The sequence below is a fragment of the Peromyscus maniculatus genome, chromosome 20 (genome assembly GCF_049852395.1).
Source record: "Peromyscus maniculatus bairdii isolate BWxNUB_F1_BW_parent chromosome 20, HU_Pman_BW_mat_3.1, whole genome shotgun sequence".
Taxonomy (NCBI): domain Eukaryota; kingdom Metazoa; phylum Chordata; class Mammalia; order Rodentia; family Cricetidae; genus Peromyscus; species Peromyscus maniculatus.
The window spans coordinates 72,866,789-72,891,735 of NC_134871.1; the positions used below are offsets into that span (position 1 = coordinate 72,866,789).

The 24,947-nt window shown below is 49.6% G+C and overlaps 2 protein-coding genes across 3 annotated transcripts; both read left to right on the forward strand.

Annotated features, from left to right (window-relative positions):
* The first annotated feature begins 559 nt into the window (after positions 1-559).
* Positions 560-16,343, forward strand: Hoxc5 (homeobox C5). The gene is made up of 2 exons (XM_006981808.4): positions 560-1,985; positions 2,668-16,343. Exons 1-2 carry the CDS (start codon positions 1,532-1,534, stop codon positions 2,880-2,882), a joined length of 669 nt encoding a protein of 222 aa, XP_006981870.1. The 5' UTR covers positions 560-1,531; the 3' UTR covers positions 2,883-16,343.
* An 879-nt stretch (positions 16,344-17,222) lies between these two features.
* Positions 17,223-23,525, forward strand: Hoxc4 (homeobox C4). 2 transcript variants are annotated; one of them, XM_076556971.1, is made up of 3 exons: positions 17,223-21,189; positions 21,441-21,885; positions 22,365-23,525. In XM_076556971.1, the coding sequence occupies exons 1-3, from the start codon at positions 20,716-20,718 to the stop codon at positions 22,718-22,720; spliced, it is 1,275 nt and encodes a 424-aa protein (XP_076413086.1). In that variant the 5' UTR covers positions 17,223-20,715; the 3' UTR covers positions 22,721-23,525. The 2 variants fall into 2 exon arrangements, with proteins under 2 accessions (XP_076413086.1, XP_076413087.1); XM_076556972.1 differs by having other exon boundaries at positions 17,223-20,805; positions 20,954-21,885.
* Positions 23,526-24,947: the final 1,422 nt, after the last annotated feature.

The following is a 24,947-nucleotide window of genomic DNA, read 5'->3' on the forward strand; positions in this document are numbered from 1 at the left end:
CCTTCTTTCCCCAAGCCTCGCCAGAGAAACCTGAGTGGGCCTAGGGGAGAAGTGGGGGTGGGAGGTCTCCCGGGGGGCAAAAAAAATCCTCCTGAGTTTTCCAGACTCTCCAGGTTCCTGCCGCCCCCCACCCCCCACCTCCAGAGCCTCCGCCAGCCAGGAGGGGGACTTCTGGCAGAAGCAGAGAGATCCTGGGGAAAGGCAGGCAGCAAAGAGTAGGATTTGGAACTAAGAAAGAAGGCGAAGGGACCCAAAGGCTGAACAAACCCTGGCCAAAGACTGTCTAGGTTGCTCAGTCGCCTGGCTTCCCGGCGCCCCCATACCTCTGAAGAGCCCAGAAAATGTTCTATGGGCCTTCTAGATTGAGGTTGCTGAGAAGCCTGGTCTAAGGGCCTACCCCAAAAAGAGTACAAGCAGGCCATTATCTCTGCCTTGCTCATAATATTTGTGGAGGTTTGAATCTTGCCCCTCCATGCCCTGGAGGGTCATTTGTTTGCTATGTGAAATACTGGGCATCAGTACCCCAGGAGGATCACGAACACAGCTGTAGGAGTGTAGGAGGGTCCTCCACCCATTGTGTCTGGTTACACACGTGGGAATGTTGCCTCTTGCCCCTCTGGGGCTCCTAACTTAGTGAGGTCAACCCAAATCCACCTGGCCCCTCCAGTCACATCCCAGAGAGCTCCCAGGACTCTCAGCCTCAGGACTTCTCTGCCTGCTTCTGCCTGCTCAGGAACCTTCCTTCCTCTTGGGTAGCCCGCCTACCTCCCAGAGGTTGAGTTCGTTTTTTCCAAGCTGACAAGACAAGCACCTCTTCAGCAGAGCTGAGTCCAACCCTCCCAAGCAAGAGGCCTTGATCTTGAGTTTAGGTAACCTAAGTACACCCTTTTGGATCTCTAGCCTGGACTTTAGCTACCCCAACCCTCTTTCTCAATCATCTTTGAAGTTTGGAAGGCTCTGGAGGTAGGGAACTGGCAGTATCCATTATAAAAAACCACCCGTGTAAATCCTAAATAAAGCCTCATCTTTTCTCAAATTTAAACAGAATTTTAAGGCCAGCTTAAAGGTTAGTTTGTCCAACAAGCAACTTCTCTACCATACAGCCGCCACAAGGCCGAGATGCTTCAGGATGCATTTCCTCCAAGTAGGCACCAGGTGTCGCTGTGAGCTCGTTGTCCCGACTACCCCCCAATTCCAAGAACCATTTTTTTCTCCCCCTGGCTCCTCTTTCTCTCTCCCTCTCCCTCCCCCCCCCACCCCGGGTTGGGCTTTGCCAACATATCAAGATGCGTTTCGCCCGCTTCCATCACTAACCTCCCGGAGGTCATCAAGCCAAATTTATGAGTGGCCGCTCCAGTCACGTGACTCTATTTAAGGCTCCCTTATTTGGGAAGAGCGCATAGGATAAAGAAAGAGATATCTCCACCTATAAATTGTGCACTTTGGAGAACAAAAAACCCCTCAACTTCAAAGAGTCACAAATCACCCTTAATCAAAAAGGGTGCAGAAATTTTTTTGGGCCCTCCCCGCCATGAGCTCCTACGTAGCCAATTCATTCTATAAGCAGAGCCCCAATATCCCTGCCTATAACATGCAAACTTGTGGGAACTATGGATCGGCCTCAGAGGTGCAGGCATCCAGGTACTGCTACGGCGGATTGGACTTAAGCATCACTTTCCCACCGCCTGCGCCTTCCAACTCTCTCCACGGGGTAGACATGGCTGCCAACCCCCGGGCTCACCCCGACCGCCCCGCCTGCAGCGCTGCGGCCGCTCCGGGACACGCTCTGAGCAGAGACGAAGCGGCTCCTCTGAACCCCGGGATGTACAGTCAGAAGGCGGCTCGCCCGGCGCTGGAGGAGCGAGCTAAGAGCGGTGGGGAGATCAAAGAGGAGCAGGCGCAGACAGGGCAGCCCGCCGGACTGAGCCAGCCACCGGCCCCGCCACAGATTTACCCGTGGATGACCAAACTGCACATGAGCCACGGTAAACTTTAGGACTTCATTTTGCGCGCTCGGGTCCGCCTGGGTTTTATAGGCCATGCGGGGCAAATAAAGAAAAAAAACCTGCGGCCATAAATTTTACGATCCAGGCATCAATGGCTCGTAAAACTGTCCACTAAAAGGCTTAGAGGCTGTGTGCGCCCAAATTTACGACGACATAATTGGATCATAGGAACAAAACGTGTATAAAAGGCAATATTCAATTTTTGGGGGAGAGGGAGGGAGTTAAAAAAATAGAGGGATCTAAAGGGTGAGGAGCACGGGGCTCCAGAGTGGGGATCCCCCCGCGGGCTCCCTCCCTCCCCTGCGGAGCCTGCTCGGCCGGTGCTCGCGGCTCCGGAGGATTCCAGCGACTCGGGAGGGGCGGGAGGGGGGTCCCCGGTGCTCGGATCTCGAGGGTGCTTATTGTTCGGTCCGAGCCTGGGTCTCCCTCTTCCCCCCATCCCCCCTCAGCCCCTCCGGCCGCAGAGTGAAGGCGGCGGTGGAAAGTTTCCTGCCCAGGCGGAGGCGCTTCTCCCGGGGTCGGGCCTGCCCGCCTGCGGCCCTTCTGGCCTGTCCTCACCTCCACTCCCTCCGACCACGGGTGGGGGCCTGGGACTGGGGTGGGACGCTGAGGTGCTGCACGGTATTCACCCCTTCCTGGCTTGGGGGGATTTATGTTCCAGAGACAGATGGCAAGCGGTCCCGAACCAGTTACACGCGCTACCAGACCCTGGAACTCGAGAAAGAATTCCACTTTAACCGCTACCTCACTCGCCGCAGGCGCATAGAAATCGCCAACAACTTGTGTCTCAACGAGAGACAGATCAAGATCTGGTTCCAGAACCGCAGGATGAAGTGGAAGAAAGATTCCAAAATGAAGAGCAAAGAGGCTCTTTAGAGGAAGCGGGGAGCCTGCAGAGAGCACCCCAGTCGGCTTTGGTCCCTGCGCCCTTCCTTTTCGGTTTTCCTCCTTCTAGATTTTGGGGCGAAGGCTGGAGCACTGGCTTCAGGCCTCCCAGACAAAAGCGCATTTCCTTGGCATTCCGAATCCCCATCGACCCAGGGTTCCGCAGGACCGCCTGCACTGCCCATCTCGCCTCAGCTCAGCTGAGCACCCCAGGCCCAGGACACACTCTTATAGGGTTTGCCCGCAGGGCTGCGGTGTACTACCGGCCGGTGCTGGATGAGCCTCAACCTGGGCTGCCTCTCCGGCTCCTAGCCAAAGCTAGGCCAGCCTGAGTTAAGGTGAGACAGACCGGCCGCAACCCCTTAGCCCCGACCTCCACCTCACCCTCTCCTTTGTTCCTGCCTAGGCTGGCCAGGCCGCTGAAGGCTGGTGGTGCCAGGCAGAGGGTATGACCAGACTCGGGGTGCTTTCCTAGAGCAACTAACCTTTATAGCTTCTAAACTCGTCTTTACTTATTAATGATTTGCATATGAAAGAGAGGTGAGTGAAAGTGGGCCTGTATCCCTGGAGGTTGTCCTCTGCTCTCCAAACCTTCTAACCCCCTCCCCAAAGCCCGGGAACCTCCCCAGCCTGGCCTGCTGCATGCCCTCTCAGGTTCACAGCCCCAGCCTGCTACCTAGCTCAACTATTGGGGTCTCTTGCCTCTGGACCCCAGAAAGTGGTTCTTGAGGCTCTTTTGCTATCCTATATATCTTACCATGACTTTCCCACCCTCCTGCCCCACTGCAGTCACCCAACTATTTATTGACTCCAGATCCTTCCTGAAACTATATTTTGTCATAACAAATAAAGACGAAGAAAGAACAAGACTAAAGACGCAATGGCTTCTGTCTGTTTAGGGCATGCATTAAGTAGACGTGTCTAAATAGGCTCTGAAGTGTATGGGGGGCTGTTTTTAAGCCATCCTTTTAAAAATATTTTTAAACTGCAGCAAGAATAGGGAAATGTAACTGAGTTCCAAGAAGGACCTCTGGGGTGAAGGGGAGGGGTACTTGAGGGCTCCTGTGCTGGTGTTTCCCCATGCTGTGGGTGTCTAAGGCACCCGGTATTCTCACCTTGACTAAAAAGACTTGAGGCTTCTAGACTGTCTGTAGTCTGTACTTAATGCCAGAACATCCCAGTGGCTCCGCCAGGTGAGACTCAGGCTCTTCTGGGTCTCAATATCTCTACTGGGTCTGGGTCATCCCTGAGGGGCCTTACGGGACATAGAAGGAAGGCTGAGTCCTCACTCAAGGGACCCCAGAGGGACTCCCAGCAATAGTTGGTGCTGCTTGGTAGAGAGATGGGGGGAAAGGGAGTTGGCCAAGGTTTGAGATGCACTTCAGCTTTCTAAGATATGGACTGGGGTGGGGGCTAGGAGGACAGCGAATGCAGCCTGCTCTGTGTTCAGTCCTGCCTCACCTCTGAGAAAACAAACAAACTGCTCTCTCTTCTAGGTCTAAGCCAATGAAGGACAGTTAACTGGATTAAGAGCTGCATAGACCAGTGTGGGAGTCATGTCTGTTTGCTATCATTTATCACAGTCTCTGAGATTTTGTATGGAGGGGGAGGGGGCACCGCTAATTCAGGTGGGGCTGGCCTAGGCTTATGCTCTGCTCAGCTCTACTCCAGGCTCCTGGGATGGGCTGGAGGAGGAAGTACTTTACAGGAGAAACAAATGTGGGATGGGTCCATAAAACTTTACTGCATTTCCTTTCCAGCCTCCCCAACGGGGTGATTTCCTGGAGCCAAGCCTAGGCCCCCCACACTGGAGGTGTGGGGATCTGAAACTGGACTAGGGACTGCTCTATACTAGGACAGAAAGGGAACAGAGTGGCTCTGGGGAGGGTCAGGGAGAGTTCTTTTTATGATTATTAATGCTGATGCTCCTTATATTCTTAAAGGACTGACTTCACTGCATCCCCCTATCTAAGCTATTGTGTCTGTCATTTTTGGATGCAAGAGCCTGTCCTCACTCCACGCTCAGCATGTAGGAGGTCTCAGTGAGTGTTTGTTGAACTGTACCCATTGCCTCCCCTCCCTTCCTTCTGTGCTCAGGAAGGTCAGAGCACACTGATGGAGTCCCCTTCAACCTGAAGACTGGGCAGCCCAGCCCCAACCAGCTCTCTTCCTCTCCTCTTTCTCTTCCTCTCTCCCTTTCTCTCCCCCCCCCCCCACACACACACAGAGAGAGAGAGAGAGAGAGAGAGAGAGAGAGAGAGAGAGAGAGAGAGAGAATGTGTGATTTTCTTCAGGGAGTTATTTTAATTTTTTCTACATGCTGAGTTAAACCATTGGATGAGCACTGAAGCGTGAACTAGTGCAGGCGGCTCAGATGGGTAACAGTTAAGTAAGGAAGAGGCTATGGCGCACACTCACCGGTTCCAGCCTCCCAGGCTTCAGGAGGCCCTGTGCTTCCTCCCCAGGGAAACACATCAGGGCTTGATGAACCAAGGGCTTGATGGGGAGGGAACGGGGTGATATTGATCAGACCTGCCTGACAAAGTTCACCAGCCCTTCTGTGGGTTGTTTGCCTCCTCCAGGCAGGCCCCAACGAACTTCTTATTCCCTGGAGGAGCTAGCTGAAGGACTGACCATCTTAGCTTGCCCAGGCTTGGGGGGACAAGCGTGCCTACCAGCTCTCCTTCTTTCTGTCACAGGCCTGAGCCCTTGTCCAGCCACAGCTCCACAGTGCTGGTGGCAGAGGCAACCAAGACGGAAGACACAAAGCCAGAGGCCTCAGACCACTCGTGCACTGGGGTCGGTGAGGCCTAGAAATGTTCTCTCTCTTTGACCAGAAGCTGCTTAGAGTCTACCCCACCAAGCTGGCCCTGAACCAACTTTCTAGTTCCAGGACTTAACATTGCTCTGGGAGATTAAATGGAGGGGCTCCTTGGTCCCACAAGGTGATATTAGAGCCAGAGCCCATCTGTCTACTTTGCCCTAGAACCCACCCACTCTGGCAGCAGGAAAGAAGGGGAAGAATCATGACTTACCTTCCGGGGGAGTGGGGAGAGGGGACACGGCCCACTCTGAGCAATTAGAGAGGAGAACAAAATAGGAAGAAAAATGTCAACACGACCTCGAAGGCATCAGGTCCTTCTAGAAATAAGTAAGTAAATAAATAAATAAGGATCCACCTTCTCCCCCCTCCCCACCCTGCAAGGGGGTGCAGGGAGGGGCAAGGAGCAGCTCTAGGGCTTTTTAGTGTAACTGAGCATTAGAGAAATAGGAAAGGCTTCTATGTGAATTTAGGAGTTTGAAACTTTTGGAGGTTATTTATGTGAATGGCCTGAAGGCAAGCCCGTGAGTGGCTCTTGGGGGACCACGTGATGTCATTAAACCAAGTTTTATGGTGTAGGGAGAGCTGACAAACCCACAATATATTTACATCATATATAATCTTAACTGTCCAGCCACGCAGCTGCTGGTGAGGTTTAATGCTAGGACAGAGGGCCTGGCAGTTAGAGGGGATTACGGCGCTGGGGATGATGGTGAGAGAGGTTACATCTTCGCAAATGAATCCCAGGCGATCGCTGTAAGTTAATTCTCTCCCCCCTTTCTCTCTTTCAGGCCCTTTCTCTCATTTACCTAACTCCCTCCCCGATTTGAAAGAAGAGGATTCTCACTCATTAAGGGGAAAAAGAAAAAGGCCTCCCTAGACTTCCTCAGGCCTGGGTGGGAGACTGGGAAGGGGAGCTGGGGGACATAGGAAGATGGAAGACCTTGCCTCCCTAGATCAGGCCTCCCTCTGCAGCCTCTGTTTCTGCCTGTCTGCTAGTCAGCTGGGTTAGAAAGAGGCCTTGCCTCTTCAGAGTTTTGCAAGGTCTTCCTGATCCTCTGTGGGTTGGGAAGAAAGCCAAGCCAGAGCCAGAAACTCGGTTTCTGGTTGCAGAGGCTCTACAAACCCTGAACACGAGGGCAAAGTGCCTCTGGGGTCCCCTGTTCCACGGAGAGGCCAGTTCATCTCTTGGTCAGTAGCCAAGAGTACATGCAGGGTAAGAAGCTGGGGAGGAAGACGGGGAAGGAGAGCTGCATTGCTTCTGAACTCACAGACTGCTGCTTGGACTGATCTCAAAGTCTTACTAGTAGGCCTGGGTGGGCAGCTACCCCAGACTCTGAAGTCCAGGGCCTGAGTGTGTCTTGGACCCTTAAGGCTCATATCTTCCCCCAATCCTAGCTACTGGGTCCCTTCCAGCACCTTCAGCCTTGCCCAGATAAAGCTAGGCCCTGGAGACCTAGAGGTCTCTGCTTAGTGTGCAGCCAATGTGTGTTGGATGTGGTTAAGCATGGAGGGAACATATTTGCTAGGCTCTGGAAAGCCCCCTACCTGGGGGCGGGGAGAGAAGAGAATATGGCTCCCTAGGGATGGAACTAGCAGGACCCCAATTGTGCAAGGTATCTGTGGCTCCCTTCAGGTTTATTTCAAGAAGAATCAAAGAAAGCAAAAGCAGGAGGCATGTGTCCACCACACCTGTGAGGTGCACCTCCCTGGGTGTTACAGGAGCTAATCCAGAAGTAACTTGTGAACTCGGGGTACTTGCTGCACTGGCTGGTTTCAGGAACTGGGGGGGGGGAGTGGAGGAGGCCACCTTCCAGAAGAGAGGACTGCAGTGAAAGAGAGGGATCTGTGCACCTGCTTTGCGGAGTGATGCAATTGTGGGAAGGAGATGGCATGCTGTTAGCACAGTCCAGGGTGCCCTGCTACAAGCAGCACAGCAAGGATGGAGTAGAGATCAACAACTGGGCAGATTTGGGCAGGGCGGAGGTCCAAAGGCAGGAGAAGGCTAAGCCAAGCCCCAACTTCGTTACATCCCGCCGCTGCCTGTGCTTAAACTCTCAAGCACTAAAAGCTAGGGGCCCCAACACTCTCTCAGGACCGGGTCTTGCCTCCACCCCCTTACCCCGACCTTAGACTGTCCTCCAGGAGAGCTTTCGGAAAGTTTCCTCCTTAGACTCTTTGCCGGCTCTCTCTTCCACGCTCTGCTCCCCCACCATCAATCTGTGATTTTGAGGGTTTCTGGAAACGTTCTGACCCAAGCATCAGGAAGATGGGCGTTTCTCTCGATCTCTTACGGGACTGTTTCCCTCTCGGGTCTCCCCCAGGATCTTAGTGGAATCCAAGGATCTTTAACCAAGAATTTAGTCTGAGCCAAAGCCGCACTCTCTGGTAACATTCCAGCGCCCTCCCTGCCCCACCAATCTCAGTCCTTTCTCTTTTTCTCTGAGTAGAGGGCGAGGGAGAGGTATGGATTTACACAGCATCTCTTGGGGGCATTCAATACTTTCTACCCCCCTTTTGATTTCCAGGTTCAAAAGTTCCATTTCAATATCTTTCCTTCTTTCTTTAACAATAGCCCCTCTCTCCCTTCCCATGCCTAGGTCGATATACGTGTGTGTGTGTGTGTGTGTGTGTGTGTGTGTTTAATGTTTTTCTGGTCTCACCTGGAAACGAGCAAACACAAAAGGGAACCGAGAGTCTTGGGTTTTCCACCCTCTTTTGTAGATGAATTTGAGATGGGGGATGGGTAAACAATCGGATACCAAAGATGCCCTAGCCTACCCAGAAAGCTTTTAATTTTGTTCCTAGGTCTTTAACCCCAGAAGAAGCAAAACAACCAATCAGGAAAGTGTTTCAGCAGAGTCACATGCCCCCACCAACCAATCAGCAAAAAAGTGCTTGGACCGGTGTCTGGATCTGGCCCCCTCCATTCTTCCCTTCTTCCCCCTGAACACTGACTTAAGGACCGGAGTCCGCCCTAATTCAGTCGGGTGAGCGGAAGAGTGGAGGGGAGGAGCTACATTAAGCAGCTTGCAGTCCCCGCCTTCAGTATAGAAGCTGTTCTGAGGAATCTCCTGTGTCTCTAGTTTCTAACAAAGTTGTTTGTGGAGTCCCAGTTTTTCGGGGATCTGAAGTTGTCCTGGCATCTGGAACCAGCCTTGTTTACTGGTGTGACCCTGTTCGATACTCTGGCTTTCAGGAGGTGACTCTGAATTAGGCTACAGAGGAAAAACGAGTGGAGCTACAGCCCCAATCCAAATTCTGAGTTACTTCCTACACACTCGCCTTTCTTAGCTTTTGGAGTTTTCATTCTCCTACGATCCTCTTAGGGACAGGTAGGGCGGTTAGAAGATTAACTTTATGGAAATGCTCCAGGAACAATTAGCTTTATCGGACTGCCTCAAGCATGCATAGTTGGACATGGTAGCAAAAGTGGAAATGGTTTTTGAAAGTTATGTTTGGTACCTCTAGTTTGTCAAATGACTTTAACCCAGTTAAGGGGAATCTTTTTCTAAACAAATGAGTGAACTGAAAGAATCTTCTCCCTCCATATTCAACAGCTGATGGGTTTGTTTAAGCCACTTTCCATTCCTTTCTTTTTAACAGGATATAATAAAATTGACTGGAGAGTGTAGCTCAGTGGTAGAGCATGTGCTTAGCATGCTTAAGACCCTGGGTTCAAAATATACATATATTAATATACGTAATGATAAATTAGATGATGATCCTGTGTTTATGCTGCCAGAAGACACAGTTGCTGAAGGTGTGTGTATTTTGACATGGTATTTATGTGACTCAAATCGAATAAGCAAATCAGAATAACTTCTGGTCAATAGCTCTGGATGGCATAGTGTGTGTATCCAAAGGAAATACTTAGTTTGTGGGTACTTGGACACTGGTATGTTCAGCCTAGGCATCTCCAGGGTTTTGCTAGGGTTGGTGGGATTCTTCTGCCTCCCTTCAGCTCTGATCTTCTGCATTCCATGAACTAAATGGTAAGAGCTCTCCCTGGGCCTCTAAGCCCTCACTGCAGGTATTATGGATACCTACAAGAGTGGGAGGAACACCCCACCTGATTGTCTACTGGGTAGGGCTGATTTGGAAATAATGCCATAGGCTATGGGGGAAGATTAGGGTGAGAAGCCAGAAACAGGCACTCTTTTCTAAAGCACAGGGCTCCATTTGCCTCTTTCATGAACTAGTATTGAAGTATGTATGTCCCTAGTAGAGCCATGTCTGAGACCAACCTTCACCTTCAGTGTGTCACACTGGGCTCATCAGATCCCATGACAGACAAGGAAAGACAGCAGATCTGCTCTGTCCCCATAGGCCCTAGGAAGAGAGGTTTCTCAGAGTGACCCTTCCCTCTTCATGTCCAAGTATACTGTCTCTCTTAATCCTGTTGGAAGTTTTCAGTCGTTTTTGAAGGGAGAAATGCTGAGCTATCTTTGCTTTAGTTCTGTGTCTTTTTGTTTTGTTCTGTGTCATTTTTGTTGGGAGGACAGCACTCATTCTGAGCCTCCTCCAAAGTGCAGCTACAGCAGCTGAAGCTCTTAGAAAGTGAGAAGAAATTATGGGATTAGAATGCCAAGATGGGGTTTTGGGGCTAGCGATCTAATAGATGTGGCTGTTAGAAGGCTAAGAAAGTCAAATCCCCCCACCTTTGTGGGGTCCTTGTAATTCCTAGTGGTGTGCTGGTTCTGATAAAATCTCCCTGGGCTGTTTTGATGGTGTTTTAGGAGACCCCCCCAAAAAAAATTGCAGGTAGTGTGTAGGCCAAGTATCAAAGAGATAGATAACTTTGTTCTTGAGTCTCACAGAATCCTGAAATTCTTCTCCCACTCCTAAGGCTAAAGAATGAAAAGCTAGGGGAGATATTCTGCCTCCCCCCCCCCACCGCGTGTGTGTGCATGTGTCCAAAATATGAAACTTGGGAAGGTTGGACTAGAATATTTGTCTAGGACCTTGCTCAGCCTCTAACTGACCACATTAGAAGCTATGCTGAAGTCACATAAAAGGGTTCTGGGTACCCTGCAAGGTAGTACAGGAAGGAGGCCTATCTCTCTAGTTCTACCATGATATGAGAAAGATGGAATGTGGAATGTGTAGGATCACTTCCCTGGGATGCTTTCTTATTGCACAATAGGTCTCAGAGAGATAGAACAGACTAGTTAGTTCCTTCATCACCTGTCCCTGAACACTAGGGTACCTGAACATAGAAATATATGTATATACCTAAACTGTACTTTGATAGAGGTGAAAAGCTTGATTGGACACAGTGAACCAGCCTCCAACCCATTTCCCAGTCTTTCTTTCCTTTTCCATTCTTCCTACTAGCCCAGGATGGAAACCATTTGTCCACACTCCCACCCCTCAAGCCCTCAACCTTTGAGTTACTTTTCTTCTCCCACCTCTGGAAAACTCAGACTTTGGAATAGCCCCTAATGGGTGGCAGCCATGCTCTAGGTGACTCTCAGTACCCTGTTGTCCTAGATTGAGTTTTGAACTATGTGATGCTGGAGGGCCTGGGGTGGGGAGGGTCAGGTAAGAAACCAGACTCTTATGTAGTGGAAAACCTTTGCCTTCTTCTCCAGAAACTCAAAAGTTTCTTTGCTCAGACATTAAAGGAAATTTTTTTTAAAGAAAATACTTCTTTAACTTAAAAAAGTCAATGCTCTAGTTGGAAAACTCTCTTTGGCTCTGTCTCTCCGTCTCTCTCTGTCTCTGTTTCTGTCTCTCTCTGTCTCTGTCTCTGTTTCTCGTGTGTGTGTGTGTGTGTGTGTGTGTGTGTGTGTGTGTGTGTAACAAGGGGTCAGATCCTTCACATCAGATTGTGTATGTGTCCCCCTCCCCTTAGAGGATGGGGGTGGCTAAGGTTTTATTGGGGGAGCTTTTCCTGTTGGGAGCAGAGACGGGTCATAAACACCTAAGGAGGCTGTTTTGATCTGGTGAATTCTCAGGAAGCAGCATCTAAGGTTTTGCTTTGTAAATCACTCTTCTCCCAAGCTGCGTGCTAGATTGGATTGCACTTCCCCAAGCCACCTAAGGCCTCTCCTAACCTCCCTTCTCCAGTAAACCAAAGAAAAAAACTAAAAGGGCTTTCAGAGCCCCCCAAATCCTTTGCCTCCAATAAGAAAAGGGCCAGTTGGTGACTTCCCCCTGCCCCCAAGACACACAAAGTTCCAACTGTAAAAATCAAAACCTTCCTTTTTGTTTCCCCTAGGCAAGCCTAATCAGCAAACACCTTAATCACAAAGGAACTAATTCTGAAGACAAACAGCTTCAGAGCCTGAAAGGGAGCGATCCCAGGACTCCTGTATCTCTCTGTTGTCTCTTTACTTTGGTATGTAAGAGACAGAGATGGGAGTGAGGCGTGTAGAGATCTTACCTGGCATTATAACAATGACGGGAACTGCAAGGCTGTGTGGACAGTCCACAGCCTTCACACAGATCTTCCTACTGAATACATTTCACCTTAATGGTTCTATTTTGTAATGATAATTAATGACTATTCAGGTACCAACTACACCCCAGCCCCCACAGTTCTTTCCCCATCCTGAGCTTCTTCGGGTCTACTGAGCTAAAGAAAAAGAACAGCCCTCCACTTCTTTCTAAGTCTGAGCAATATCTTTTTATTTTCCTTTCTTTCTTTCTTTCTTTCTTTCTTTCTTTCTTTTCCCCTTTTCTTCCATAAAGACAGGGTTTCTCTGTGTAGCCTTGGCTGTCCTGGAACTTGCTCTGCAGACCAGGCTGACCTTAAACTCTGAGATCTGCTGATCTCTGCCTCCCAAGTGCTGGGATTAAAAGTGTTCACCAGCACTACTGGTTTAGAAGCAACATCTTATCTGGACACTTTCAGAGTTCCAGGCATCCACTGCCAGTGAAATGCCCTTACATATAGGAAATAAAGCCACACACTGTATAAATTCCTGGAGTCTTTCAGCTTTGCAAAGCTAGTTTGCCCTCATCCATTTCTCAGAGAAGTTTGGGTGGGACGCCCCAAACCTACAAGCACCAGAAAAACCTCCTCACTCCTACAACAGATACAATGCAACTCATGTGTCTTTATAGAGAGCAGACTACTCCTATAGCACACACAAAAATGTTCTTCTAGACTCTTCTGTGTCTGTATCAGAATGTATGTTTCATATCCTTCTCTGCTTCACATTTGTATGCAGGTTTATAGATCTTTAGATTTATAGATCCACAGTGAACCTAACAGTCCTCTGTCAGATTCTTGTGTGCACATGACCAATCTTTCTCAATAATCGTCGGAGGTATGTGCTGGGATGTGTTAGTACAGCTCTCTCTAAACATCTAAATGAATATTTGGAGTTTTTCCTCCTAAGTTAGAAAGAGTTGTGCATGTATGACTCAGTTTCTATTTTGAAAATTTTATCTAGATTTATTCAAGGTTCTCAGCCCATAAAATAGCTACACATTGAAGCTATGTACATGGAAATGTTTATTGGTGTTCCCTTTCTTTGCAAACTTAATATTTGAACATATGTTTAGAGATAGTTTCCGCACAACATCTAGGTGTAAGGGCATAGATTTCTCCCTTAAAAAAAAAAAAAGTAAATGTTCTACACCTGTCTGTCCCACCCCAAGCACCTTCTGACCTATAAAGATATCTAGTGAGTGGGAATGGGGACCCGGTATCACTTGAATGTATTTCCTATTATAGCAAATGATTTTGTCCCCTACCACCAAGATTATTGCCAATTCTAGTTCAGCTGAGTTATGCAGCTTGTGAAAACCCTCCATGGGGATCATAGCCTCCTTCTAGGCTGTAGCTGGGACCTAAGATCCCAGCTCCAGCTTTCCAATTTCAGTACCACCCGAGGAAGTGGCCCAGAAGAAATCCAGTGCAGTACCCCTGCACATAGGGATGAAGGGTTTGTAGGTACACACACACACACACACACACACACACACACACACACGCAGTATTTTTTAAACTTTGAAGAAAATGTGTTTAAGTCCTAAATATTTTTGTAGGTGCCCAAATGATGCCAGGGTCACTGTTCAACCCTAAGCTCCCCTCCCGCGTTGTTCTTGGTGCCCAGGGCCCAATTAAGCTGGCCGCCTGCTCGCAGCAGCCGCGCTCTTATCGGCGGGATTGATGCCTCCTCAGCTCCTGTATATCATTTCCAAGATTTTTTCTGTCCAACTCCTCGGCTGCTTTGGCTTCTGTGGCTTTGACTAATGATTGCTACAGATGCCAACGTCTCCAGAATCCTAATAGCCAGGCAGACGGACTCTTATTTACCCGGCGATGTTACTGTACAGAAGGAGTGGGGGGCGAGGAACTGGGGCGTCAGGGGGCAAGAAAAGGGCTGGGACCAACCCGAGCTTCACCGGACTTCCACATGATAGAGACGTCCCGACCCCCTCCTCTCTCTGTGGAAAAAATCACATAGTATGTATATAAAAACAACCTAGTATTAGTGACTCATCAAAGAATGAACATGACTATGGGAGAGGAAGCAGAGCAATGTTTATTAGTTGTAAATAAAGAGACTGAGCGGAAGCCCAGCAGTTTGGGGAGGTTGAAAGTTTCTCCTTTCGGATGGGAAAAGGGAGCAAGAGGTCAGCCGGCCTCCTCCTCGGAAGATGCAGAGTCCTTGACTCTAGTCCTCCACGTCCATCTCGACCCTAACCCAGCCTTTCTAAGGTTACACCCCTACCCCTTTCCCTCCTTGCCTCACCTGCAGAGGCTGCAGTGGAGGAGGCTGGACCGCGGTCCGGGGCTTGGGAGACCGAAGCCACGGGAAAGGATGCTTCTGGGGCGGCCAAGTAGAGGGGTCTCCTGGCTGTGGGGTAACAATAGGACCCCATCGCCTGATGCATGTTGGGGTCCGCAGCTGGGACCTCCGGGCCTGCGGTCCCAAGGACGCCTGGCGCGTGGAGTTGTAGTCGGATTTGCTTCCCTGGGTTGCTGGTCGCCCGCCAACGCTGAGCCCAGGTGTTCACCAGGCAAAGGGCTGCGAGTCCTCATCTTCATCCTGCTTCTCCCGGTCTCAGTCCAGACTTTTCCCACACTTTCTTGGGGGTAGATAGAAATACAAAAACCACAGAGTCCGGCTCCCAGGCCAGGCGCCAGGGGACAGCTCAAATGGGGAGGATCGCGCAGCACAACGTGACTCCGAGGCGGGTAGACAGGATCACACCGTCGCAGCCTCGGCCTGCCCAGGACCGTGTGGTCTGTCCATTTCCTTGGAGTGAAAGGCGAGGAGGCCTAGGGACCCGGATACGCGCCGGCTGCCGGCACGTCTCAGGAGGATTTGAGAATACAAAAAGGGAGCCGAAAGATTTAAACACTCGGAGATAGAGTCCTCCCGAAGCAGCCCTAGAGAAAATCAATCACGTAATTAAAACAGGGAGGGGTTAGGTTTGGGCCGGGGGTGGGGGGGCCCAGGGTTCTGTGGCCTAGGTGCTGGGGGCCGAGGTGGCGAGCGCGTGAGTGTGACTAGCCTGCCCGTCCCGGTGCGCCCAGCCGCCGCGGGAAGTTCAGAGCTCCTTGCTGCCGGTCTCTGCTGGGCTAGGAAGAGCGGCCTGGGACCCCTCCTAGGCGGATCTGGAGACTGCCACAGCCCTTTCCCAGGCTTCCCTGTTTTTACAGGGTTAAGTCGCCCAGTGGCAGTTGGGGCTGCTCCCTGATCCCAGTGGTACCACGGATCTGCCCAGGCAAGTTTGACAGAGAACCGGGGTGGCACCTAAATCCTTTGTGTTTAAGCTGAAGAAGGGAGGTAGCACCCCAGTTTTTAAGGCACTTACTCATCCCCTTTGGCCTTGTTTCCCCCAACCCAGGCATCCAAGGCATACCTTTAGGATGACTCCGGTGATAGACTGAGGCTTGGAAGGAGGCGTGAGGCCACAGGGCTTATAACAGGGGAGATTTTGGGCTGAGCGAACTGGGCTCCTTTGAGCAGGGTAAGAGAAGGAAAGGGACATAGAGGAGATAATAAGGCGCCGGGAGCTCCATTCTGTAAAAGGAAGATGCACGGTTATTACTGAGGTTAATAATGGTAATGATCTGGTATGGCTGGGTCAAGGACTGTGCAGCGCAGTCCCTTCTCACGGAGGATCTCTGGGGGTGCCAGGGATTCCCCACCTTGGTTGTGATCGGAAAGAATAAAATGAAGCCTTTCCTGTCTTACTGTGACCTTTCTTCTCCCACCTCTAGAGCACTCTAGGAAAAAAAAAAGGAATTCTTATAGTCTTTACCCCTTCATCAGCCCTGCTTTCTCCAGCTCACTAGTGCTGGGTATCTTTGGTTTTCCTGGAGGAGCACCTTTCCTGTGAAGGAGTCCAGTTCTTTGAGCAATTACCCAACCAAGTCCCCACGAGTCCTGCTGTGACCCTAGAGGAGACACAGGTCTCCCTTGCCCATCATGAAATATTCCCTCTATCCTTAGTCTTTGCTTGTCTTCTTGTCTTGGTCCCGGGTGCCTAATCTCGCATGTGGCTGGAAGCTCCGAGGTCAGGAACACATCAGAGCACCTTGAAACACCCTATCAACTCCCCCAAAGAGTTTCCACTATCCTCAACTGTGGGGGTCACTGAGCCCTCTCTCAACTATGGCCAGCCTAATCTCTAGATCTTTTCAAGATATATTTAGCCTCCTTTGAAAGTTCTCTTAACAAAAAGTTTAGGTTTCAAACCTCCAAAAAAAGCAAGCTTCCTGTGTCCATATGTCAGGGTTTACAACAATATTCACAAATAAGGTTTGCCTCAGAGAGAAAGGGATACCTCAGCACAAGCCTTATGGGAGATATAATCCAGCAGCTTTGAATGGGAGTGGGGATCACCCAAGCTGGGATGAAGAGAGGGTGGGGGAACCCAACCTCTAACTAACAATTTCTCCAGCATAAAAATGAAGCATCAAATTCGTTAGCCCAGGGCCTTCATTTTTCCCCTTCCACATTATAACTAGTTATTGAACTCGCTGGAAGATCTAAAGGCCATTTGCGAAGAGACAAATTTCAATGGAGTTTCCCCATCAATAACCCCATGGCAGTGACCTATTGGAACAAGTCAAACACCCGAGGTGAAATGCAGGTCACTCTGTCTAACCAATATTAAAATGCGGCCACTTTTTAAAAAGCCACTTTAAACGAGATTTGAGGAAAATTGAATTCCAAAGAAGGCAAGGCAGGGGGAGATCCACAAGAGGACCATGCCTATGGTCTCCAAACAAACAAGAAAAATCCATCTTTAATATTTTAAAGGGGGGCAAATTAACATTCCATGATTGCTTTTCTTTTCTTTCTCTCTCTCTCTCTTTTTATACTCTAAGCGATTCCAGGAAGGGAAAAAAGGTTGAGTATTTTCTAGTGACATGTCCAGGTTATTAAAATCATTTTAGACCAATTCATTACTTTTACTGACAAGAGATTTAAGGAAAAAATCAATTAAACATTTGCATATTCTTTTGCATACATTAGTCCTGCCTGCTTGCATTGGGAAAGGACAAAAACACACAGATACCCATGTACACACACAGAGATACACAAAAGGAAAAAATAGTATAAGAATCTTGTTTTAGTTTGGGGTTTTCAAGTTGCCCGGGGGAGAAAAAAAATCAAAATGAAATGAATTGCTTGATTGCATACCTTCTAAAAGTCTATTTATTTGAGGAAAAGGAAAGAAGCATGCTGTAATTTTTAATCCCTAAAACAATAACAAAGCACATACATTTTTTTAAAAAAAAAAAAGCACTGTACTTCAGAAAGTGGGAAAGAGTGACACTTACTATCCTTTTTATAGTTAAATCCTGAATTGTTTCTCCCATTTGTTTAACTTAACTTATTTATTTATTTTGCCCCTCAGAAAATCCAGGGAGTATGAGATGGGATTTTTACTGCAGCACAGAATCTGTGGAGCCGCTAGGGTATCTCAGCCAGCATCTTGTTACTGGGGAGGGGAGGAATATGGGTTAGCCAACGGTCAGTATGGTAATCCAGGCACAATAAGGCCTCTCACAACAATGGACACATATTTTTCTTCAGTGGTGTCAGAAGGGAAGCGCTTTGTACTGAAACCTGTTTCCGAGAGAGAAACCAGATCGAGATTTAGAAAGGAGATGGGGTGTGGGGCAGCATGCAGAGAGCATTGGATGCTGGCAAAAGGTGGTCAGAAAACATAAAGAATAAACACTGGGACCAAGCGAAGTAGAGGGCAGAGCCTTTGGGGAGTGGGAGGCAGGAGAGGAAACACAAAGGAAGAGAAGACCAAATACAAAGACTCATCACTGGGGAGGGCCTCCTTAGAAACCCCCCAGGAGTTAAGCCCCCGCTGAGTGCAAGAGCCCTCTACAGGAAAAGATTTCCTGGTTTGTAACAATGTTCAGGCAAACATGCTGTATGGGTATGTGTACTGAGGTATTTAACCCATGTGATAGTCAATGTCCTTTTCCTAAGCTACAGGAACACCCAGAGAGGTTTTGTTTGTTATTTGGCTTTATTTATTATTTTTATAAGTTATGTAGATGAGACTGGACACATTTGGGGGGATTTCATAGATTTTTACTTTCTGGTTATTCATGCTGAATTAGCTGAACAAACCTGAAATGAGAACTCCATTTATTAATGGCTGCATAAAAGGCATTTAGCATTTTAACAAATATTAATAGCATGTATAGATGTGTATTTGTGAACCATAATAACCAAAGATAAACTTGGCATCCAGTGTGAGGCATCTGAACCCATGTCTATTCATTTATACTGACCCAAAGAGAGTCTCTTGGACTCACCTGCAGGAGCTAAGAAGTCTAGGAAATGTAGGGGCATGTATGATAGTGGGTAATGTCTTGGGAAGGATATTTTAGCAAGTTCAATCTAGAGGGTTAGAAGTGAGGAAAAAGGAGGTTGAGGTGGGAGACAGGGTTGAAGGTGAAGGAGTGGGACTGGGAGAAGGGGCAGACAGCTCACCTTTGAAGGAGAGGAAGAGAATAATGTCAGTTGGGGCCCAGTGAGGCAGCGAGGCAGGTGCAGACCCTAGACAGGACCTCAGGCTGAAGGGCTGAAGAACTCTCTGCTTTCCCTTACCCTTCCCACCCTACCACTGCTCTCTGGGGCTTTGGATTCCCAGATGGGGCAATTTGGAGTTGTTGCTCAGATCATTCCCTTTACCCACTTCCAGCAACTTGTAGTTTGCCCCCATGAGTGAGAGAGAGAGAGAGAGAGAGAGAGAGAGAGAGAGAGAGAGAGAGAGAGAGAGAGAGAGAATAAAAGAAAATTTAAAATCTTCACACAACTCCCGGCCACCACCAACAACGTAGCTGCTTTCCCCTCACTCACAGCCTTGAGCTCCTCTTCCAAGAATACAGCCAGTCCTCATATTCAGGGTCAGATCCAAGTGAGCAAGGATTCTCCAAAAGCTTTGGGAGTTTGAGAGTCTCCTGTAAGAGGTGGTTGACCTCTAGGGAATTCGGTTCCCTTATCCAGCTGATTGGGGGGGGGGGTCTCTTGGGGAGAAGGTCTCTAGGACTTTGAAGCTCCAAGTCATGGGGGCCAAGCCCTGGTGAGCTTGGGCTGGGGCTGAGGCCCTAAGCATTGGAACCTGGATGGCAGCCAGGGGCTCAGGCCCAATCTGTCTCTTTGGGCTTTGCTTGTGGCTCCCTCCTATTCCAGCCCTCAAAGCGAACCCTAATTTGGAAATGGGGACCCTCTCCCACATCCCAAAGGTGGTGAAAAAGAATGTTAGGAATCTTCTCTTTCCGTGTCTCTCTCACGGGGCTTTATTTTTTTTCTCTTCCCCCTCCTCATTCCCTTAATTGCAGATGTTCTAATTAAACCCTCAAATAGTTGTTATGCTGTTTTAAAAGGTACTTATTCAAGTGTCAACCAGGCTGGGCTGGGAGGAGGCAGCATAGGGCGGCGAATTAAAGGTAGATTGACTAATCACGGCGGCGATCATAATAATAAAATCAGAGGGAAAAAAATCACATTACGACTTTTCGTGGAAAGCAGGGAGCAGGCAGCCAGCGGCCGCCAGCCCTGTGCCGCCGACACAAAGAGTGCGGGCGATTCCGCGAGACTGATTTATGACGTTTTACAGCCCTATAAAAGCTGTAGCGACGAGGCAAGCGCTCCTACCACCGCTGGCAGATTTAGTCTAATAAATAAAACATAAACAGTTAACTTTATGTGTCACTTTTATTGTTATCAAGTAAAATATAGCCGAGCCCCGGCAAGCTATGATTTTAAACTATAATTGTTATCAAGCACAACACGGGGACCTGGCTCCCTCCCTGGGCTTTTCCCCTCTGCTGCCCCCCACCAACTCTGAGTTATAGAAGATCAGTTAATTGGAGTCCGATGACGAGGCCACCCCTAGCTAAGGAACCAGAGGCTGGAAAAAATAGCTCTTCCTTGCCCCCTCTATTCCCCCTGACTCTGCCACTTCTCCTGGGGGTATTCTGTGAGTGGGTGACAGAGGGAGGAGACAGGGTGAGAAGAGGCTGCAGACCCCTGCCCTGCCTCCAAAGCTCGGGGACTTCACCTCTTCTTTTTGGAAGGCAGCCTGGAGCTGGCCCTGGGGAATATGTGTTTACATGTAAACACACGTGTTACACGGATACAGTGCCTGACTGGAAGCAAGCAGGCTCTACCCACACAGGCCTGGAGTGTAAGGCATGGAGGGAAAACTCCCAGGGCTTTAGTTGGGCCCCACTTCAGAGCACTGACTCCTGGCAGATCTCTCTCTCTCTCTCTCTCTCTCTCTCTCTCTCTCTCTCTCTCTCTCTCTCTCTCTCTCTCTCTCTTTCTCTTTTTATTTTACCAGAGCGGTTCGGAGCCAGTCTGGGAGGTGCTGTGAGAAGTCACCAGGCCGGGGAGCAGGAGTCACACATGGGTCATCAGTAGGAGATATCCTCTGCTCTGGGGCCTGGGCTGGGAAGGACAGTGGGTAGCAGGGAGATCAAGGTTTCTGAAATCTGCTTTTGCCAACCACTTCCTGTCTCTCTTCAGCGGGGGCTCAAGCCCTAGACCTCCAGAAATGACGTCAGGATCATTTGCATCCCGCTGCCTCAACCTGCCTAGTACTGCTGGGACCCTGTCTCGACGGTCCCTTGGCCAAGAGGGTTGGGTGAGTGTGTATGGGGAGGGGAGCTGGACTTCAGGATCCTTGGATGGGTTGAGGTACCTCAGGCTCCCTAGCATTCTAAGCTCAGCCTGGGCCCCTCCCCATCCAACCTCCTCTGAAGCCCTCATTGAACTTCCTCTTCCTGCGAAAGAGGGGCGCTGCCCTGTGACCTACACAAGACTGCAACAGGATTACTATAATGGAGACCACTGGAAAGGCACTGGAGCCTGGGCCCACCGGGCGCCCTGGAGGCCGGAGAGGAGACCCTGGGCCGGGGCTGAATCACAGCCTCCCGACAGCCCTCAATGCCCAGGCATTGGAGCCAAACTGGGAGCCTCCCATCTCCTTTTGCAGGGGAGGATTGTCAGTCTGGCGGGGTGTGCAATGGTGAGCACCCCAGCTTCTGCCAGCCATCCCCCCCACCCCACCCCACCCCCAGCAGCAGCAGCACCACACACACAAAAAATTGGATACATTTTGAATAAAGCGATTCGGTTCCTTATCCGGGGACTGGGTTGCTCGGTGTGATTGGCCGGCGGAGTCACATGGTGAAAGTAACTTTACAGGGTCGCTAGCTAGTAGGAGGGCTTTATGGAGCAGAAAAACGACAAAGCGAGAAAAATTATTTTCCACTCCAGAAATTAATGATCATGAGCTCGTATTTGATGGACTCTAACTACATCGATCCGAAATTTCCTCCATGCGAAGAATATTCGCAAAATAGCTACATCCCTGAACACAGTCCGGAATATTACGGCCGGACCAGGGAATCGGGATTCCAGCATCACCACCAGGAGCTGTACCCACCACCGCCTCCGCGCCCTAGCTACCCTGAGCGTCAGTATAGCTGCACCAGTCTCCAGGGGCCCGGCAATTCGCGAGCCCACGGGCCGGCCCAGGCGGGCCACCACCACCCTGAGAAATCGCAGCCGCTCTGCGAGCCGGCGCCTCTCTCAGGCGCCTCTGCCTCCCCATCCCCAGCCCCGCCAGCCTGCAGCCAGCCAGCCCCCGACCATCCCTCCAGCGCCGCCAGCAAGCAGCCCATAGTCTACCCTTGGATGAAAAAAATTCACGTTAGCACGGGTAGGCAACTTTGCTTTTTGCCCCCCTCCCCTCTTCCCGGCGCTCCCCACCCTCCCTGGCCCCCTCCGGCCCCGTCCTCCTTTCTCTCCTTCCCCCCTCTCTCTCCAGGAGCGACTCTGGGTTAGCACAATTGAACTGGATTTACGAGCGAGAATGGGTAATTACATCCCCCATAAATTTTATGGCTTAGCTACTCTGGGCAGTCCGAGCCATGTGCTACGATCTGTTATGTATGTGTGAAAACTATGCTCGCTTTCTAAGGGCGCATAAATAATTCAGTGTCGTTACAATGAGGATTCCCCTCTTATTACACTACAAAGTCTCCAGCTCCCTTCAACTTCTTTATAACCCATTTAGCTTGATGACTTTATTCCCACCACTCCCTCCTGCTCCTCAAAGCTGAGGATGGGGTGTGGGTGGGGGCGGGGAGCCTGCTGCCTCTGAACCCCACTATTTGCTTCCCCTCCCCTCCCCCCCAGTGAACCCCAATTATAACGGAGGGGAGCCCAAGCGCTCGAGGACAGCCTACACCCGGCAGCAGGTCCTGGAATTAGAGAAAGAGTTTCATTACAACCGCTACCTGACCCGAAGGAGAAGGATCGAGATCGCCCATTCGCTGTGCCTCTCTGAGAGGCAGATCAAAATCTGGTTCCAAAACCGTCGCATGAAATGGAAGAAGGACCACCGACTCCCCAACACCAAAGTGAGGTCAGCGCCCCCGGCCGGCGCTGCGCCCAGCACCCTCTCGGCAGCCACCCCCGGTACTTCTGAAGACCACTCCCAGAGCGCCACGCCGCCGGAGCAGCAACGGGCAGAGGACATTACCAGGTTATAAAACGTAACTTACACCCCTGCCCCCACCCTGTGCTCCGTGACCCCCTCACACACAAATTGACTCTTATTTATAGAATTTAATATATATATATATTTTGGTTCTTTTTCCTCTTCCTCCTGCCTCCTCCCTTGTCAGTTCTAAACAGACAAAACAGATAAACAAGCCCCCTGCCCTTCTCCCTTCACTGTTGAGGACCCCTTTAAGCATGTGGTGTTATCTTAGCATGGTACCTGCTGGGTTTTGTTTTTGTTTTGTTTTTGTTTTTTAAGGCCATTGGGGGGGGTATTTATTTTTTAAGAAAAAAAGCTGCAAAAATTATATATTGCAAGGTGCGATGGTCTGGTTTGGGTGAATTTCAGGAAAAATGAGGAAAAGAAGAAGGAAAGGGAGATTTTTTAAGTGGATTCTCATCCTCTCTCCTCCTCCCCCCCACTTTCCTTAGGCCTTTTGCATTGAAAATGCACCAGGGGAGGTTAGTGAGGGGGAAGTCATTTTAAGGAGAACAAAGCTATGAAGTTCTTTTGTATTCTTGTGGGGGGGTGGGAGGAGGGGGGGACAGCAGACAAAGCTAAAGCATCTGGAGAGCCTCTGGGAGCTGTTTAGTTTGAGGAGCCAAAAGAACATAAAAATGAACTTTCAGTTCAGAGAGGCGGCAGTCTGTAGGTAGATGCTCCCTACCCCATCGTGGTTGTTGTGTTTTTGGACTGAATTTACTTGATTATTGTAAACTTGCAATAAAGAATTTTAGTGTTGATGTGAAATGCCCCGTGATCAATAATAAACCAGTGGCTGTGAATTAGTTTTACGTCAATGTCTGATGGTTTCTTTTTAATCCCCCTCCTTCTGGCCTGGTGACATCTCACCCTCTCTATAGTCGCCTAAGTTCACTCTGAACAAACACACAAACCTTAACATTTGACCTCAGGTGTTCAGGGCTTATGGAAAAAACTGTGAGGGGTCTGGGGTAAGGGATGTGCGGACTGTGGAGGGTTCCTCTGCCCCTTCTCTCCGACTTCTCAGCGAGACTAGGCCTGGGATCCTTACAGTGAAGCTGAGCGTGGGGTGCTGAGCGTGGGTGGGAGTCCTCGCTTTTCCACTGGCTCGGTCCCCTCTTTTCGACCATTCCTTTTTCATACCCCACCCTCCCTGTCCTTTAAGCTGGCCAAATCTGCAGACCAGAAGGCAAGTTTAGAGAAAGGTAGGAAAAAAAGTTTCGCTCTTTCAAGACTTCTTGGGGTAAGACTTTGAGGATGATGTCCCTTCCTCTTGTCACATTCTCCCAAAGGGATGAAGGGTTTAGAGCTGGTGATTCTGAAGCTGCAAAGTGACCTGTCAGGATAGAATATCTGTTTGTTTAGCCTTAGGGGAAAGGGTGAAGTAGAGGCCAGAGAGGCCTGTAAGGCCCCTTGCATGTGTAGGCCTCAAAGGCTGATGCCTGGAGGTAGCTAGTGAAGGAAAGAAGGAAGGACTTTTACATTTTTCTGGAACTTTTGATCATGATCTGCCAGGTGTTAGGGAAAAATCTTAGAGGTTTAGTGACTACCCTTCTCCTGCAACTTTCCATGTCCTGGCAGAGTGTAGGTATCTGAGCCAGGCTCTGTGGTGGTAAGATAGATAATAGTTTTCTTGGGTATGAGGAGAAAAACTATCTTAGATTATCCAAAGAACTAATTCAACTGAAAGGACCCCAGGTGGGTCTCTCTGGTCCTGGAGATCAGGCCTTAAGTTTAGCCCGCCCATCTTTCTTTCTTTCTTTCTTTCTTTCTTTCTTTCTTTCTTTCTTTCTCTCTTTCTTTCTTTTTTTGTGGGGGGGGGAGGGGAGCAGTTGGGAGCTTTTCCTTAGGTGATTTATCTAAACTTTGGGATGGAGGGCACTCAGGATTGGGAGCAGGAGAGGCTAACTGAACCACCTTCCCCTACTCTGAATCCTGGAGTGAGAGGCAACAGCAGGCAGCAAAGACACCAAGTTGTGAAAAATCTATTTGATGTGTTTTAAATTTCTTTTCTCTTGAACCACTTGCTGACTGTGATCATGGGAGCAAAGTCTGTATTGTGCTCTGGAGTTTGGCTATGTGTTGGGGGTGGGGTGGGTCTCTTAGTCCTTGAGGTCTACTTTCTCTCCCTCAATAGTACTCTGGAGACAGCAAAACATGCTGTCTACAATGTGAGGAAGCAGAGCTAACAATTATCTGGAGTTATTTTATGTAATCAAGCAAATTAGGGGCCT